The sequence below is a fragment of the Balaenoptera acutorostrata genome, chromosome 1 (genome assembly GCF_949987535.1).
Source record: "Balaenoptera acutorostrata chromosome 1, mBalAcu1.1, whole genome shotgun sequence".
NCBI classification, from domain to species: domain Eukaryota; kingdom Metazoa; phylum Chordata; class Mammalia; order Artiodactyla; family Balaenopteridae; genus Balaenoptera; species Balaenoptera acutorostrata.
This window is the reverse complement of record NC_080064.1, coordinates 39,420,570-39,434,546: the sequence shown is the minus strand read 5'-3', so window position 1 is coordinate 39,434,546 and position 13,977 is coordinate 39,420,570. Positions and strand designations below refer to the sequence as shown.

The 13,977-nt window shown below is 40.7% G+C and overlaps 1 protein-coding gene and 1 long non-coding RNA gene across 3 annotated transcripts in view; one reads left to right on the top strand and one right to left on the bottom strand.

Annotated features, from left to right (window-relative positions):
• Positions 1 to 12,438, bottom strand: part of CMPK1 (cytidine/uridine monophosphate kinase 1) — a 34,013-nt gene extending 21,575 nt beyond the window's left edge. Inside the window, exon 1 of one of the 2 annotated variants that reach the window (XM_057531644.1) lies at positions 12,114 to 12,438. In XM_057531644.1, the coding sequence (XP_057387627.1) occupies positions 12,114 to 12,284 (171 nt within the window). In that variant the 5' untranslated portion in view covers positions 12,285 to 12,438. Of the gene's footprint in view, positions 1 to 11,732; positions 11,931 to 12,113 lie in introns of those variants that run through there. The other variant, XM_007164762.3, reaches the window with a different exon arrangement.
• A 118-nt stretch (positions 12,439 to 12,556) lies between these two features.
• Positions 12,557 to 13,537, top strand: LOC130705842 (uncharacterized). The gene is made up of 3 exons (XR_009006226.1): positions 12,557 to 12,761; positions 13,088 to 13,191; positions 13,337 to 13,537. It is a non-coding gene; the product is annotated as an uncharacterized LOC130705842 (long non-coding RNA).
• Positions 13,538 to 13,977: the final 440 nt, after the last annotated feature.

Sequence of the window (13,977 nt, the reverse complement as noted above, 5' to 3'; positions counted from 1 at the left end):
AAGAGCATGTATACTATAAACTTTTCCTTAAATGCACTTGCCCTTTCTAGGATTTTTAAATCTAAGTTAACTCCAAACATTTTCTCTAAGTAGAAAGACCTTTCATATTTGATAAACTCTAAAATACCATCCTGGGTTTTTAAAAATCTGTAAACTTATTAGTGTGGGTGATCATTTCCTTATGCTGTAGTAAACAATGGGAATACAATGCTCCCCAAAACTACCTTAATCTAAATTACTCTTTGATCTCTTCACTGTAGATCTTTTCTAAAATTATGCTAGCCTTTACAAATTTACTGAGTGCCATGTACTGTGCTGAACACTGTAGAAGCATTATGCTGTTTCATCTTTATAACAACCTAGTGAAGTTGTCATTATTATCATCACTTTACAAATGAAGAAAACAGAATCAGAAAAGTTAAGCAACATAGCCACAGGTGTTAGACTGAGATGTGAACCAACAACTGACTTCAAAGTCTACATTCTTTCTACTACTATGCTATATTGTAAGAAAGTTGGCTCCAATGTCCCATTTCTTAAATATTTTTAATTAAAAAAAATTCACACATACACAATTGTTCTACTTCAAAAAACTATTCCTTTTCCTGCCTTTACACATTCTTTGTTATCACTCTGAAGTTCTACGCAAACATGAAATACAGTGGGAATTTATTAAATACAATTCCTTGGTGCTCCCATTCATACAGCATAGAATGGCAAAGAAGATACACATATTCATAGTGATTGGATAACATGCCTCTTGAATGTGACTACACAGGATTACAATACTATCTAACAATGAAGTCTCAGTATACAGAACTGTTTTAGGGCTAGCAAGACCACCTATTTCCATACCCCTCATTTTATGAAAGGGGAAACTGAGATAAGCTGACTCGCTAGTTAGCAGAGAGGAAACTGGCACTTGAACCCAGGTCTCCTGACTCTCAGTGACGATTATTCCACAGTGGGCCTCTGAGGTAACTCCTAGGTGACAGACATGGAAATACAGAGTCTTGCCATCAAGCTACTATGGCCTTCGCATGGCAGAATCTGCTGGTGGAAATTAAAAAGGAGACTCCAAGTTCATGGACTTTATCATTTTGTTGTATCCTAGCATGGAGAGAAGATCAGGAACTTTATCCACACACAGAGCCAGGCATATCTGACCCACCATTCAGCCAGATTCTGACCATCCTTGCTTCGTTTGCTTCATTCTTGCCTTTCTCCACTTGTGACACCATTTCCATTTCCACTTGCCTCACCCAAAATCATTAAATAAGTAGCAAATAAAAATTTCCAATTTAAAAACCTAAATTAACCATCAAGTCAATTCCCAATTACATAATATCAATAAAACATCTTCTGGACTGTCTCTTTACTCCCAGTAGACACCAAGAGAACAGAAATTCATGTTATTATCTACCTAATTATACTTTAAGGTCTTATAGGTTAAATTAAGCACATAGAACTTTTCAGTGGCAAACATCAATGACTAATACATCATGGAAATTCCAAACACAAAGTGAGCAAAGAAGCAGTCTTTTGTAGAGTCCCAAACTAAGCATATTCAATTGCTTGTTGGTATAGAATATACCTTAACGATAAATGGAACCAACTTACCAGTCTTCTGGAGACAACTGATGGAAACCAAGCATGGAACATGTGTTTTTTTTGGGACCCAGTTCCTCAAAGTGAAAGTTTCTAAGAATGGTACGTAATAACTGGGGCTTCTTCCTTTACCAAAGTGCTGTTTGGTTAGCTTTGTTCACCAGCACCAGGAAACTGTCGGCAAACAGTATGTTCAGTCACACCTGTTCTCTATTAAGTTCTAAATGCTCTTATCACATGTTCAGTCTAGAAAAATGTCCTTAATTTAACTGAAATGTTAGAATAAATACATTCTCATATGGCAACTGGGCTAAAAGTACTAGCTTTAAGGTTAGCAAGAGTCAGTGTGATCAAGTTAACATGACACAAAGAGTAAGATGGTTATCCCCTGTCTCCACCTTTTCTCTCTTATCTAGTCTAAAAGTCCCACTACTAGAGTGGTTTCTCTGAAATGCTCTCAATTTCAATTCAGAAGGACAACCATTAAAATACTGTACTCCTATGTGACTTTCGGAGGTCTTTCGTGACTACAGTCCTCTCCTATTAGCATCTTAACTCGGATGTGGTGTTTAATCGATTACCGTCCCTAAAACTTTAATCCAAAGGATGTAAATCAAGTAGATTTCAATGGGAGTAAGGATAAGGGGAAGAACTGACATTGAAGAGGTGTTCTGAGCTAGGGCAGACTTAGGTAGAGGCGTCTAATTTTGATGGGGGTGAAATATATACATTCATTCAGAGAAACCCCTCCCAGGACTTCCCTGGTGGTACAGTGGTTAAGAATCCGCCTGCCAATGCAGGGGATGTGGGTTCGAGCCCTGGTCCGGGAAGATCCCACATGCTGCGGAGCAACTAAGCCCGTGCGCCACAACTACTGAGCCTGCACTCTAGAGCCCGCGAACCACAACTACTGAAGCCCGTGCGCTTAGAGCCCGTGCTCCGCAACAAGAGAAACCACCGAAATGAGAAGCCTGCACACCACAATGAAGAGCAGCTCCCGCTTGCCGCAACTGGAGAAAGCCTGCGCGCCGAAGACCCAACACAGCCATAAATAAATAAATGAATAAAACTTATTAAAAAAAAGAGAGAGAAACCCTTCCCAGCACAGCACACCCATGTAGTTGGATATATATATAATCTCTAATATTTGTATATTTATTAATATATAATTTTATTATTTTTTTTTAATGTATGACTGAGCTGGCCAAAAATTAAAGGAGCAACTCAAATTCAGATAAGTCAAGAAAGCACAAATCCAGAGGAGAGAGTGCTGGAGCTATGGCTGCCCTGGGGACTTTCCCCATCCCCAAATCACAGGGGGCTAGACCCCAGGATTTAATCAGCCACAGAGAGGGGAAAGGAGACAAAGACTGAGACCTAAATACGACTGGAGGTCAGATCAACGAGCTCCACATAAAGTCAGGACCTCTGAAGGATGATACCCTAGGTGCTTGAACTAGGAAAAAAGAACCTACCATGTAAAGAATACAGCAAAATTTCCTAACCACAAGCCCATACTGATTAAAGAACCGTCTAAAGGATATACTTCAAGAAAGAAAATGATCTCAGAAGGAAGATCTGAGGTGCAAAAATAAATGGTTAGTAAAGAAAATGGTATGTATGTAAGTTATTCTAAACAAACATTTGTTATAAAACATTAACAGGTCATTTGCGGGGATTAAAAAGAAAACTCAATATAGAATTAAAATCCTAAAAAAAAAGAACAGGATAGAAAATAGAGTTGTGTCCTAAGGTATTTGTATTGTGTGGGGGAGAGTAAAAATATTAATATTAGACTTAAGTTAAATAATATGTGTGCTTAAAATTTCTAGGGTAACCACTAAAAACAGATTGTATAGCTTCCAAAGTACAAAGGAATAAATCAGGAAGGAAAAAAATCTTAAGCAAGTCAAAAGAAGGTTGAGCTAGGGGTGGCAGGAGGGAAAACACAGAAAAAGTAAGATGATGATGATAATAATAAAAATAATAGTTAACATTTATATAGGAATTATCACATGCCAGGCACTGCTCTAAGTACTTTACATACATTAGCTCATTTAGTCCTCACAACACCCCTCTGAGGTAGATACTATATATTATTGTTCCCATTTTACAGATGAGGAAATTGAGGCATAGAGAGACTAAGCCTTTGCTAAGATCTCACACATAGTAGGTGTTAAGATAAGATTCAAACCCAGACAGTCTAACTCCAGAGTCTGAACTCTACATACTGCCTAGTAGACAATACACTGGTATGACACTTTGACATTTGTTCATATCCTTGCAAATCAATTTTTCTTCAGTCTACTGACTAAGAATGACCACCAAAGTGTAGCTACTGACACTGCTCAAGATATTTCTTTCATTGACTATTTATAGATAAGCACAGAATAGGCAAGGAGAGAGATGCTAACATATATGAAGTGCCAGACACAAAGTAGGCACTGTGTCAGACATTTTATTATGTGGATTCTCTTGGCTAATCCTCATAATCACCCTGTAAAGTAGATTAATATCCCAAATTTTCAGGGGAGAAAACCAAAGAGCCAAAAATTTAAATAACTCACTAAATGGCAGAAATCCAGGTATGACTGGCTTCAAAATCTACTTAACAAATGTTCATTGAGCATCAATTTATGCCAGACATTGTACTAGACACTGAAGATATAAGACTAAATTTAGAAATCTAAGGTTCTCATCCTTATGGAGCTTATGGTGTAATGAGGAAGACAATCCAATAATCATTAAATTAAACGTGAGCTACAAACAGATAAATGTTATAAAGGACAACAGAATTAAAAACTGAAAGGACAAAAGAATAACAAACTGACAGATGTTTTGAAGTGCTATTAAATCACATAATAGAGAAATCTGACATAGTCTAAAAGTGTGAGGGCCAGTTTCACTGAGGAAATCATTTTTAGCTCATGGTTCCCAAACTGAATGTCAAAGTACCCTGGAGCACTGCAGCGAATTCACAAGAGTGCCCTGGGTTTACATTTTTAAGGGAAACAGAGCAACACTGGACACCTATTAGATATCATGTGAACTATCAGCTCAGGGTAGTTCACAATTTCAACTTTAGATCATGCACATTCTTTTCAAAGACACATCTTTGTGATGCTGACTTTTTGGTGGGCAGTTGCTGTGATAAAAATAATTACCATGTGAAAATTAATATGGAAAATAAAATGAGTATGGAAGCGTCTAATCTGATCCCAAGGTATGAGAAACTGGGCAGTGCCAACAGGCATTTACATCCCATTAGTAAGTGACTGTGGTTACATAAGAATGAAATTAAGTTGCTACTTCTTCTTTTAATGTATATGTACTGTTTCTTCAAACAGCTACTAAGTTGTTAGAAAATACTTATTAAGTATTGTTTGGATCTAATTACTTAATAAATACAAGTGTTAGATACTTATTTTGGACTAAGGTGCTTGTGAAAAAAATTACTGAGACACTAAGGGGACCATGAACTGAGAATGTTTGGGAATCTCTGTATTAAGCTAAGATCTGAAGGATAAGTAGGCACCTCAAACACCATGCAGTAGAATGAACAGGAGCAAAAGACAGGGTCCCCATACTTGAAGACATTACAATCTAGTTAGGGAGGCAAATCTAAAATATAAACAGTTTTTGTTTTTTTGGTTTTTTTGGCCACGTTGCACGGCTTGAGGGATCTCAGTTCCCTGACCAGGGATTGAACCCAGGCCATGGCAGTGAAAGCCCAGAATCCTAACCACTAGGCCACCAGGGAACTTCTGATAAACAATTTTAAAACAATTTAATGTTAAACTTTAATATTTGCAATAATCTTTCATATCTTTTCTCATGAAATTCTATTAAGTATGTGTCTATCTCTACTCTAAATTGAGAACCTCTAGAAGCCAGTATCCCCCAACACAGACAGAGCAAATAGTTTGCATTTAGGAAGTGTTTTCTGGGTCAATCTCACTTGTGTCCGTTTACTCTCCTTAGCCTTTTCTCAGAATTGAAACCTCCAACTACCCTATGCAAGGGTAACTCTGCTTAAGCGTTCTCCACTCCCCCACATCTCCTGGCTGCTTCTTTCCTACTGTCCTTCTAAATTCAGCTCATACATATCACTGCCCCCCAGGAAGCCTTCCCTGACCCACTGAGCTGTAACTTAAATGTCCCTTATCTAAATGGTCTGTGTGTATATTTCTGTCATAGGACTTACCACTCTGTCCTGTCATAGTCACTGTTTAACTTCCATATCTCACAGCTCACTGTAAACTTTTGACAGTAGGGTCTGTGTCTTATTCACCTTAGCAGCTATCACAGTGCCTAGCTCTCAAAGAATGTTTTCTGAATAAACGACAAGTAAAGGGAAATTTTTTTTTTAAGTCTAATTATACTTTTCACCTTAATGGACTTCTTGGAAAAAATGAGTAATTTACTCAGAAAAACTTTGAAGAGGAGATTAACAAATTTGAAAAAATTAAAATGATTGATAATCATCCAGTGCTAGTAAAAAAAAAAAAAAGCATACAACTGCTGATAGAAATGTAAGTATAATGTTTTTGAAAAGTAATCAAACAATTATCAACTAAAATTAAAAATGCACTTATCTTCTGACTTAGCAATCCCACTTTTAGGAATTTTGCTTGCAAAAATAAAAGCATCCATATGCAATATTATATTTACAAGGAAATTTATTGAAGCACTGTTTGCAATAGCAGAATAATTTCCTGAAAACTACCCTGAATGTCCATCAATGGGGGGAATGGTACAACTATGCTATGGTAACATCCATATTATGGACTATTCTGCAGCTACTAATAAAAATGAGTTAAGTCTAGGGCTTCCCTGGTGGCACAGTGGTTGGGAATCTGCCTGCCAATGCAGGGGACATGGGCTCGAGCCCTGGTCTGGGAAGATCCCACATGCCGCGGAGCAGCTGGGCCCGTGAGCCACAGTTGCTGAGCCTGTGCGTCTGGAGCCTGTGCTCCGAAACAAGAGAGACCGCGATAGTGAGAGGCCCGCGCACCGCGAGGAAGAGTGGCCCCCGCTTGCCACAACTAGAGAAAGCCCTCGCACAGAAACGAAGACCCAACACAGCCATAAATTAATTAATTAATTAATTTAAAAAGAAAAAACATTAAAAAAAAAATGAGTTAAGTCTATGTGTAGAGGCCTGAGAGGATAGCCATGATACATTCAGTAAAAAAAAAACAAAACAGAATAATCCCATTTGGAGGTAAAAAAGGTAACTATATGCACTTTTATGTGTAAAAATATTGAGAAAGAGTTAATACCAGACAGTTAATACTGGTGACCTCAGGGTTAGAGGTCACCAACAAATATGTATTACTATTGTAACTTAAAATGCAAAGAAAAAAATGAAGTTTTCAAAAGTAAGAATAGTAAATAATCTGAACATATTCTCCCCTCCTCCAAATTCTTAACAACAACAACAAAAATCCCATGTTACCATTACCTTAATGAAAGGGTGGTGCTTCAGGAGAGTCGAGGATTCTGTGGACTCTCTTTTACAGATAATTTAAACTTTCCTTTAAAAAAAACAAAAAACCTCAAAAAACCTATCTCTCACTCCAGCCCATCCCACCAAAAGGAGAAAGGCCTGTTCTGAAGCAAGCTTAATGTCCAGTGGATCTTCCTATCTCGTTTCTTTAATGAGTGGTAGTCTGCTTTAGGGATTTGTAATCAGGAGCTTAAAAATTTTAGAATGCTCATCATATTTTTACAACTATACCATTTATTCACTGAGAGTAAACTGAAGTGTTAACATGAGAAATCAGAGTAAGACAGAGGTTTCATTCAAATACTTCTGGTCCTGAAATTGGGAGTACTAACTGCTCCTTGGGTGCCCCCTGGAGACCGAATTTTAAATTTTTTTACATCTTCAGGACAAACTGGTGTGCTATATATTCATTCAAAGAATACTTATTAAGCACCTATATGTCAGGTACAATGTTCAACACTAGAGACTAAAAGATAAATAAAATCAAATTTCTGATTTCTACATACTTAAAGTCAGTATCACCCAAAACTTTCTAAGCATAGCAGGTAGGATACAATGTATAAGTTACCCATACAGGTCCTGGAGGAAGTTAAAACACAAGATGATAAATATGCTTCTGGGGTGCTACAGAAAGCAATTTGGCATGGATATAAACTTTAGCATAATTGTTCATTTAAGCAGAATGTTCACCATCTTTAAAAGAGAGTAGGTTTACATATCCCAGCTAACACATGCAAAAGTGTGGTTGTTATTTTCAGACAAGTTTAGGTTATGGCACCATAATTTTTCTTGGGCTAAAACAATATAAATAAAGCTTAATTTAAAAAAATTCAAAAATGACACGGTATCTTCCATCATGATTTTTTAGTCACACGTTATTCCACAATAATAACTCCACTCTGAGCACTTGACTCCTGACTGCACTGATTTAGAAAATGGCTAATTTTCAAAAACAAATTTGAGTATGAGAAGACAGACTTAAAAATTAGTTAGAAAATAAAACAAAACTGAAAAAGATCAGTTCAACTAAATGGGCAAAATTCAATCTCAAAGCCTCCCTCAAACCTTTCCTTTCCAGTTCACAACACTTTCAGAAGATGCTGCATCAGATTTGCCTTTTCTTCCTCAAGGTCTGGGAGAGCAAGTAGCACAGGCAGAATTCACAGCTAGAAAAACAAAAAAAAACAAGCAACAGCTTCCCTCTGGTGACACCCTCAACCATAACTGCAATGTCCCAGGATATTAGAGGGCCAGATATTCTCAGGTTCTGTAGCAAGGGTCCAAAGATGTACTTCTGGTGGCCTGAGTTGGAAATTAATGTAATCTTCCCAAAGAAACAATTCTGATTCAGCCACATTTCAGGTACCCTGTTAGCTAAATTATTAATGGCATGATAGTTGGGGAATTTAACCTTGATTTATATAACTTTTCCCCTACAGAAAAAAATTAGCCCCCAAAATTACAATCGTTTGGGATTCAGCTTACATTTGCCTGTATAATAAAACACTGAGCCAAAATGCAAGAGACTCACAAAAGAAACAAAAAATCCTCTGACTTAACTGACCATAGACATTCCATTGTTTAATCCACTAGAAGACAGCAACTGCTGAATTATAAGCTATTTGGAATTGTAAGAAAACAGTTGAATTTAAGCTCATATAAGTGTTGAAATCTTAAAGAGTAAGATAATACATTATAGAACATATCTCATCATGGAAATCTTATAATTCTTAATTAACAGGTTTAAAATATTATCCATTGGGCTTTCCTGGTGGCGCAGTGGTTGACAGTCTGCCTGCTAGTGCAGGGGACGTGGGTTTGAGCCCTGGTCTGGGAGGATCCCACATGCCGCGGAGCAACTAGGCCCGTGAGCCACAACTACTGAGCTTGCGCGTCTGGAGCCCGTGCTCCACAACAAGAGAGGCCACGATAGTGAGAGGCCCGCGCACCGCGATGAAGAGTGGCCCCCGCTTGCCACAACTAGAGAAAGCCCTCACAGAAACGAAGACCCAACACAGCCAAAAATAAATAAATTAATAAATTAATTTAAAAAAAAACTTTAAAATACTCTCCACCATTATCAAACAGAATAAAGAATAAATACTAGTTACAGAATGTGGAGATTATTTTTAACCCAGTGGAGTAATATGGGTATTATCAGTTTGGGTGTGAACACTTAAAGTCACACTATGATTCAAAAACAAAATATTTAAATACATTCCAATACATCAGTCATAAACCAATTTTTAAAAAGTAAAACTACAGTGCACTTCAAAGTAAAAACAATCAATCTCATAAATTAAGAACAGGAACTCTAAAACAGAGGAAAAAATTATTTGCATCTATACATGCCAGATACTTTACCTCATTTCATATTCATAAATACCATACCAGACAGGTATTATTTCTTCCTTCTTACAGGGAACCCAAGGTAAAACAACAACTTCTCTGGGACTAAAGAGATAGTAAATGGAACAGTTAGGGTTTGAACCCATATCTGTTTGACTCTAGTAAAGTCTTTTCCCCCTCAGAATGGGAGAAAATATTAGCGACCGACAACAGATTCATCTCCAAAATATACAAACAGCTCCTGCAGCTCAATATTAAAAAAACAAACAACCCAATCAAAAAATGGGCGGATGATCTAAATGACATTTCTCCAAAGAAGACATACAGATGGCTAAAAAGCATCATTACATCATTGCTAATTATTAGAAAAATGCAAAATAAAACTACAGTGAGGTATCACCTCACACACATCATAATGGCCATCATCAAAAAATCCACAAACAATAAAGGCTGGAGAGGGTATGGAGAAAAGGGAACCCTCCCACACTGCTGGTGGGAATGTAAATTGGTACAGTAACTATGGAGAACAGTATGGAGGTTCCTTAAAAAAGTAAAAACTGAGCTACCATGTGATCTAGCAATCCCACTCCTGGGCATGTATCTAGAGATAACCATGATTCAAAAAGATACATGCACCCCAATGTTCATTGCAGTGCTATTTACAATAGCCAGGACATGGGAGCAACCTAAATGTCCTTGACAGAGGAATGGATAAAGAAGATATGGTTTATATATACAATGGAATATTACTCAGCCATAACAAAGAACGAAATAATGCCATTTGTAGCAACATGGATGGACCTAGAGATTGTCATAATGAGTAAAGTCAGTCAGACAGAGAAAGACAAGTATCATATATCTCTTACATGTGGAATCTATAAAATGGTTCAAATGGACTTATCTGCAAAACAGAAATAGAGTCACAGATGTAGAAAACAAGCTTATGGTTACCGGGGGGAAGGGAGGGGGAGGGATAAATTAGGATATTGGGATTGACATTTACACACTACTGTGTATAGAACAGATAACTAATAGGGACCTGCTGTATAGTACAGGGAACTTAACTCAATACTCTGTGATGGCCTATATGGGAAAAGAATCTAAAAAAGAGTGGATATATGTATATGTATAACTGATTCACTTTGCTGTACACCTGAAACTGACACAACATTGTAAATCAACTATACTTCAATAAAAATAAAAACAAAAAACAAACAAAAATAAAGTCTTTTCTCCTTCCCCTACTATGCTATTTACATGTAAGAGTTATTTCATATATACAACAAAAACCTGAAACTATCCAGTTGTCATGTCTTTTTAAAAGTGAAAAGAACGAACAAAAATAAGGAGAAAAATATTTATGTATTTTTTGGTTGAATTAGCTCCACTTATAGTCTTACAAATGATCAACAATTATAAATACAGCTGTAAAACACATAATGAAGATGCTACCATCCGACTTTTTCTGGATGCTCTTTAGAGAATAAAATATAGGACAGGAGTGGGTTGTATGAACCTGGGAGAGGAGTAAAATCCCAAAGCTAATAAAAGCCATATCCTGGAAAAGAGGAGGAAACTATTTTAGAAGTTCTGGGTCAAAACTTTTGCTGGTCACCGAGTTTCACAAGGATTCTTTGGTGTTTTACAGCACTACTGGTCTCCTCTTCTGTTTCTAGATATCTTCTGTTTTCCTTCTCTCCCAAACATTCCCCCCGATTCTCCAATAAGCCTTTCACCCACACTGCAGCTAACCACGTATCTGGTCGAAAATTGTTAACGGAATTGAACCATTAACCTTACCACGCTTTGCGGGAAAAAAAAAAGTAACACCATTTTAGACTTGGGAGGCATTTCATACTGAGTTTAAATCTGTGTGCACAGCCTCTGCTGTTCTAGTGGGGGCAACCGAGACTCGGAGAGAGGAAGTGACTTGGCCATGGACTAAGTGTAAGTTGGCAGCCGGGCCAGAGGTTGAAGTTTGATCTCAGACTCCACGTCTTTTTCCAACCACACCAACCCGGGCTGAGCCTCAGGGATGGTACTGACTTGGACGGGTTCAGAACACCTAAAGTAACGCCCTGTCGCCCGGGGCTCCTTTCTAGGATAAAGACCAGTTAGTAGACGGTTCAGAGTTTAGAGGGCCTGCAGGAATGGGCGTGGTGGAAAAACCGGTCTCCCCTTCAGGCAGCGGTGGGCGCACCCAGCCTCTAACCCAAATCGACGCTGCTGCCGCCTCCGGCCGCCCCACAACCAGCGACACACTGACCTCTGCGCGCTGGGGTCCCCGGAAGCGGACCCTCCCGGGATCCCTCTCCCAGCCCACTCTCGAGACGAACTTGGTCCCCAAAATGAAATGAAAGAGGGGCGCAGGAACAAAGCGATCCCAAGCGGTCCCCCTCTTTTCTGGGTCCCCCCGAGGCGGGCGGACGTGGACTACCAGTCCCGACATACCACGCGCCGGCGGACCCTCGAACCACCGCCAAGCCGGTGGTGCGCCGGTCGCCGGGACTCGTAGTCCGTGGCTCCGGGACGGTTGGGGTAGGGTGGGGTGGGGCGCGTGGGGGAGGCGCGGACAGCCGCGCGCTGCGGGACGGGCCGGCCCGGCGTCCGGTCAAGCACAGGGAGCCGCCGGCTGCCCGGGCCTCACCTCGACGATGCGGGCGCACTGGGTCCCCTTGCCGGCGCCGGGACCGCCCAGGACGAACACGACCTGCGGCCTCATGAGGCGGTGCGGGCAGAGGAAAAGCGGCCGGCTGGTCAGCAGCGGGAAGCTAAGGCCTAGGACGTGCAGCAGTCGGTGGCCGCAGCGGCGAAGCATGCACCGTGGCTCGGTAGGACGCTGATGCAGCTGACAGCGGCCGAGCAGGCGTTAGAGCGGGAGGAGGGCACGGAAGAGGGGGCGGGCCGAGCCGGTGCCAGCCGCGGTCCAGCCGCCGTGGCTGCCGAGGCGTCCGCGCCGCGGCCGGAAGGGGCGGGCTTCCGCTGCTCGCTCGTTGGCCGCGCCCCTACGTCCCCCACGCGGGGCCGCGCTCGCGTCCTCCCCGCCCCTCAGCCGGCTCATTGATTCTTTCGGTCCGCGGGTCCTTTATACTGAGCCTCCTGGTGTCGGGCCTGGGCTGGCGTCTGGGATGTGACCCACGGGAGAGCAAAGCCCATTGTCTGTGCTCGCAAGTTTAAATTCCAGGGGCCAGGCAGCCGACCTGAACAAGTCAGCACACGAATAAATAAATGCAAATAGCAATATCGGCTTTGAAGGAACCAAACGGAGGAATAACAAGAGATGAATGTAATTTGGGTAAGGTAGTCAGACCTCTGAAGAGGTGACATAGAAGACAAGGCATAAGGATAGGAAAGAGCAAAACTAGGCAAAGACTGGGATAGAGTGTCCCACAAAGGGAGAAAAGGCGAGTGCAAAAAACCTAAAACTTTCAACTGTTAGAGCAATTGAAAGGCCAGTGAGATCAGAGCTGTGTGAAACGAAGGAGGGAATGAAAGGTGGGAGAGTTTGGCCGACGGCAGATCAGTCAGGCCCTTTGGTTAAGGAAAGGAGTTTGGATTATATTCTAATTGCAATGGGAAGCCCTTTTAACTATAACTCCATTTCCCTGCCCCTTGCATTAGGGAAAAATCTTGAGAACAAAAGGAGTCCAAGGAATGAGTCTTAGTGAACAGACCTTTAAAAGTTGGAGAGATGAGGAGGAACCTGAGAAGGCAGAGCCAGAAAGGTAAGAGGAAAACCAGGAGAATGTGGTGTTCCAGCAAAGAGTGTTTGGGGTGGGATTGTGGTGGTGTAGTAGTGAACACTGTTAAAAACAAATGAGTAGGGCTTCCCTGGTGGCGCAGTGGTTGAGAATCTGCCTGCCAATGCAGCGGACACGGGTTTGAGCCCTGGTCTGGGAAGATCCCACATACCGCGGAGCAACTGGGCCCGTGAGCCACAACTACTGAGCCTGCGCGTCTGGGGCTTGTGCTCTGCAACGGGAGAGGCCGCGACGGTGAGAGGCCCGCGCACGGCGATGAAGAGTGGCCCCCGCTCGCCGCAACTAGAGAAAGCCCTCGCACAGAAACGAAGACCCAACACAGCCAAATAAATAAATAAATAAATTTATTAAAAAAAAAAAAAGCTTAAGGTCAGACACTTACATTACAATTAAAGAAAACAAAACAAAACTCTCGGGCACTTACACTACAAACTGCTAGAAAATAACATAAGAGAAAACCTAGATGGGTATGGCAGTGCCTTTTTAAAAAAAACACACAGAAAAACAAATGAGTACAGATAAATTGGATTTGGCAGCAGGGAGACTTAGAAACTGAAACTCTACATTTCTGCCCAAAGCAAATCATACACTATATCTAATTTGAATCCCGATTGGAAAAGGAGTGGATAGGAGATGAGTAACTGAAAACAATACTGAGAATAAGGGTCAAGGCAAAGTTCATTTAGGATGGGAGATACGGGCCATGCTGTCTAATATGGTAGCCCCTAGCCACATGTGTCAATTTAAATT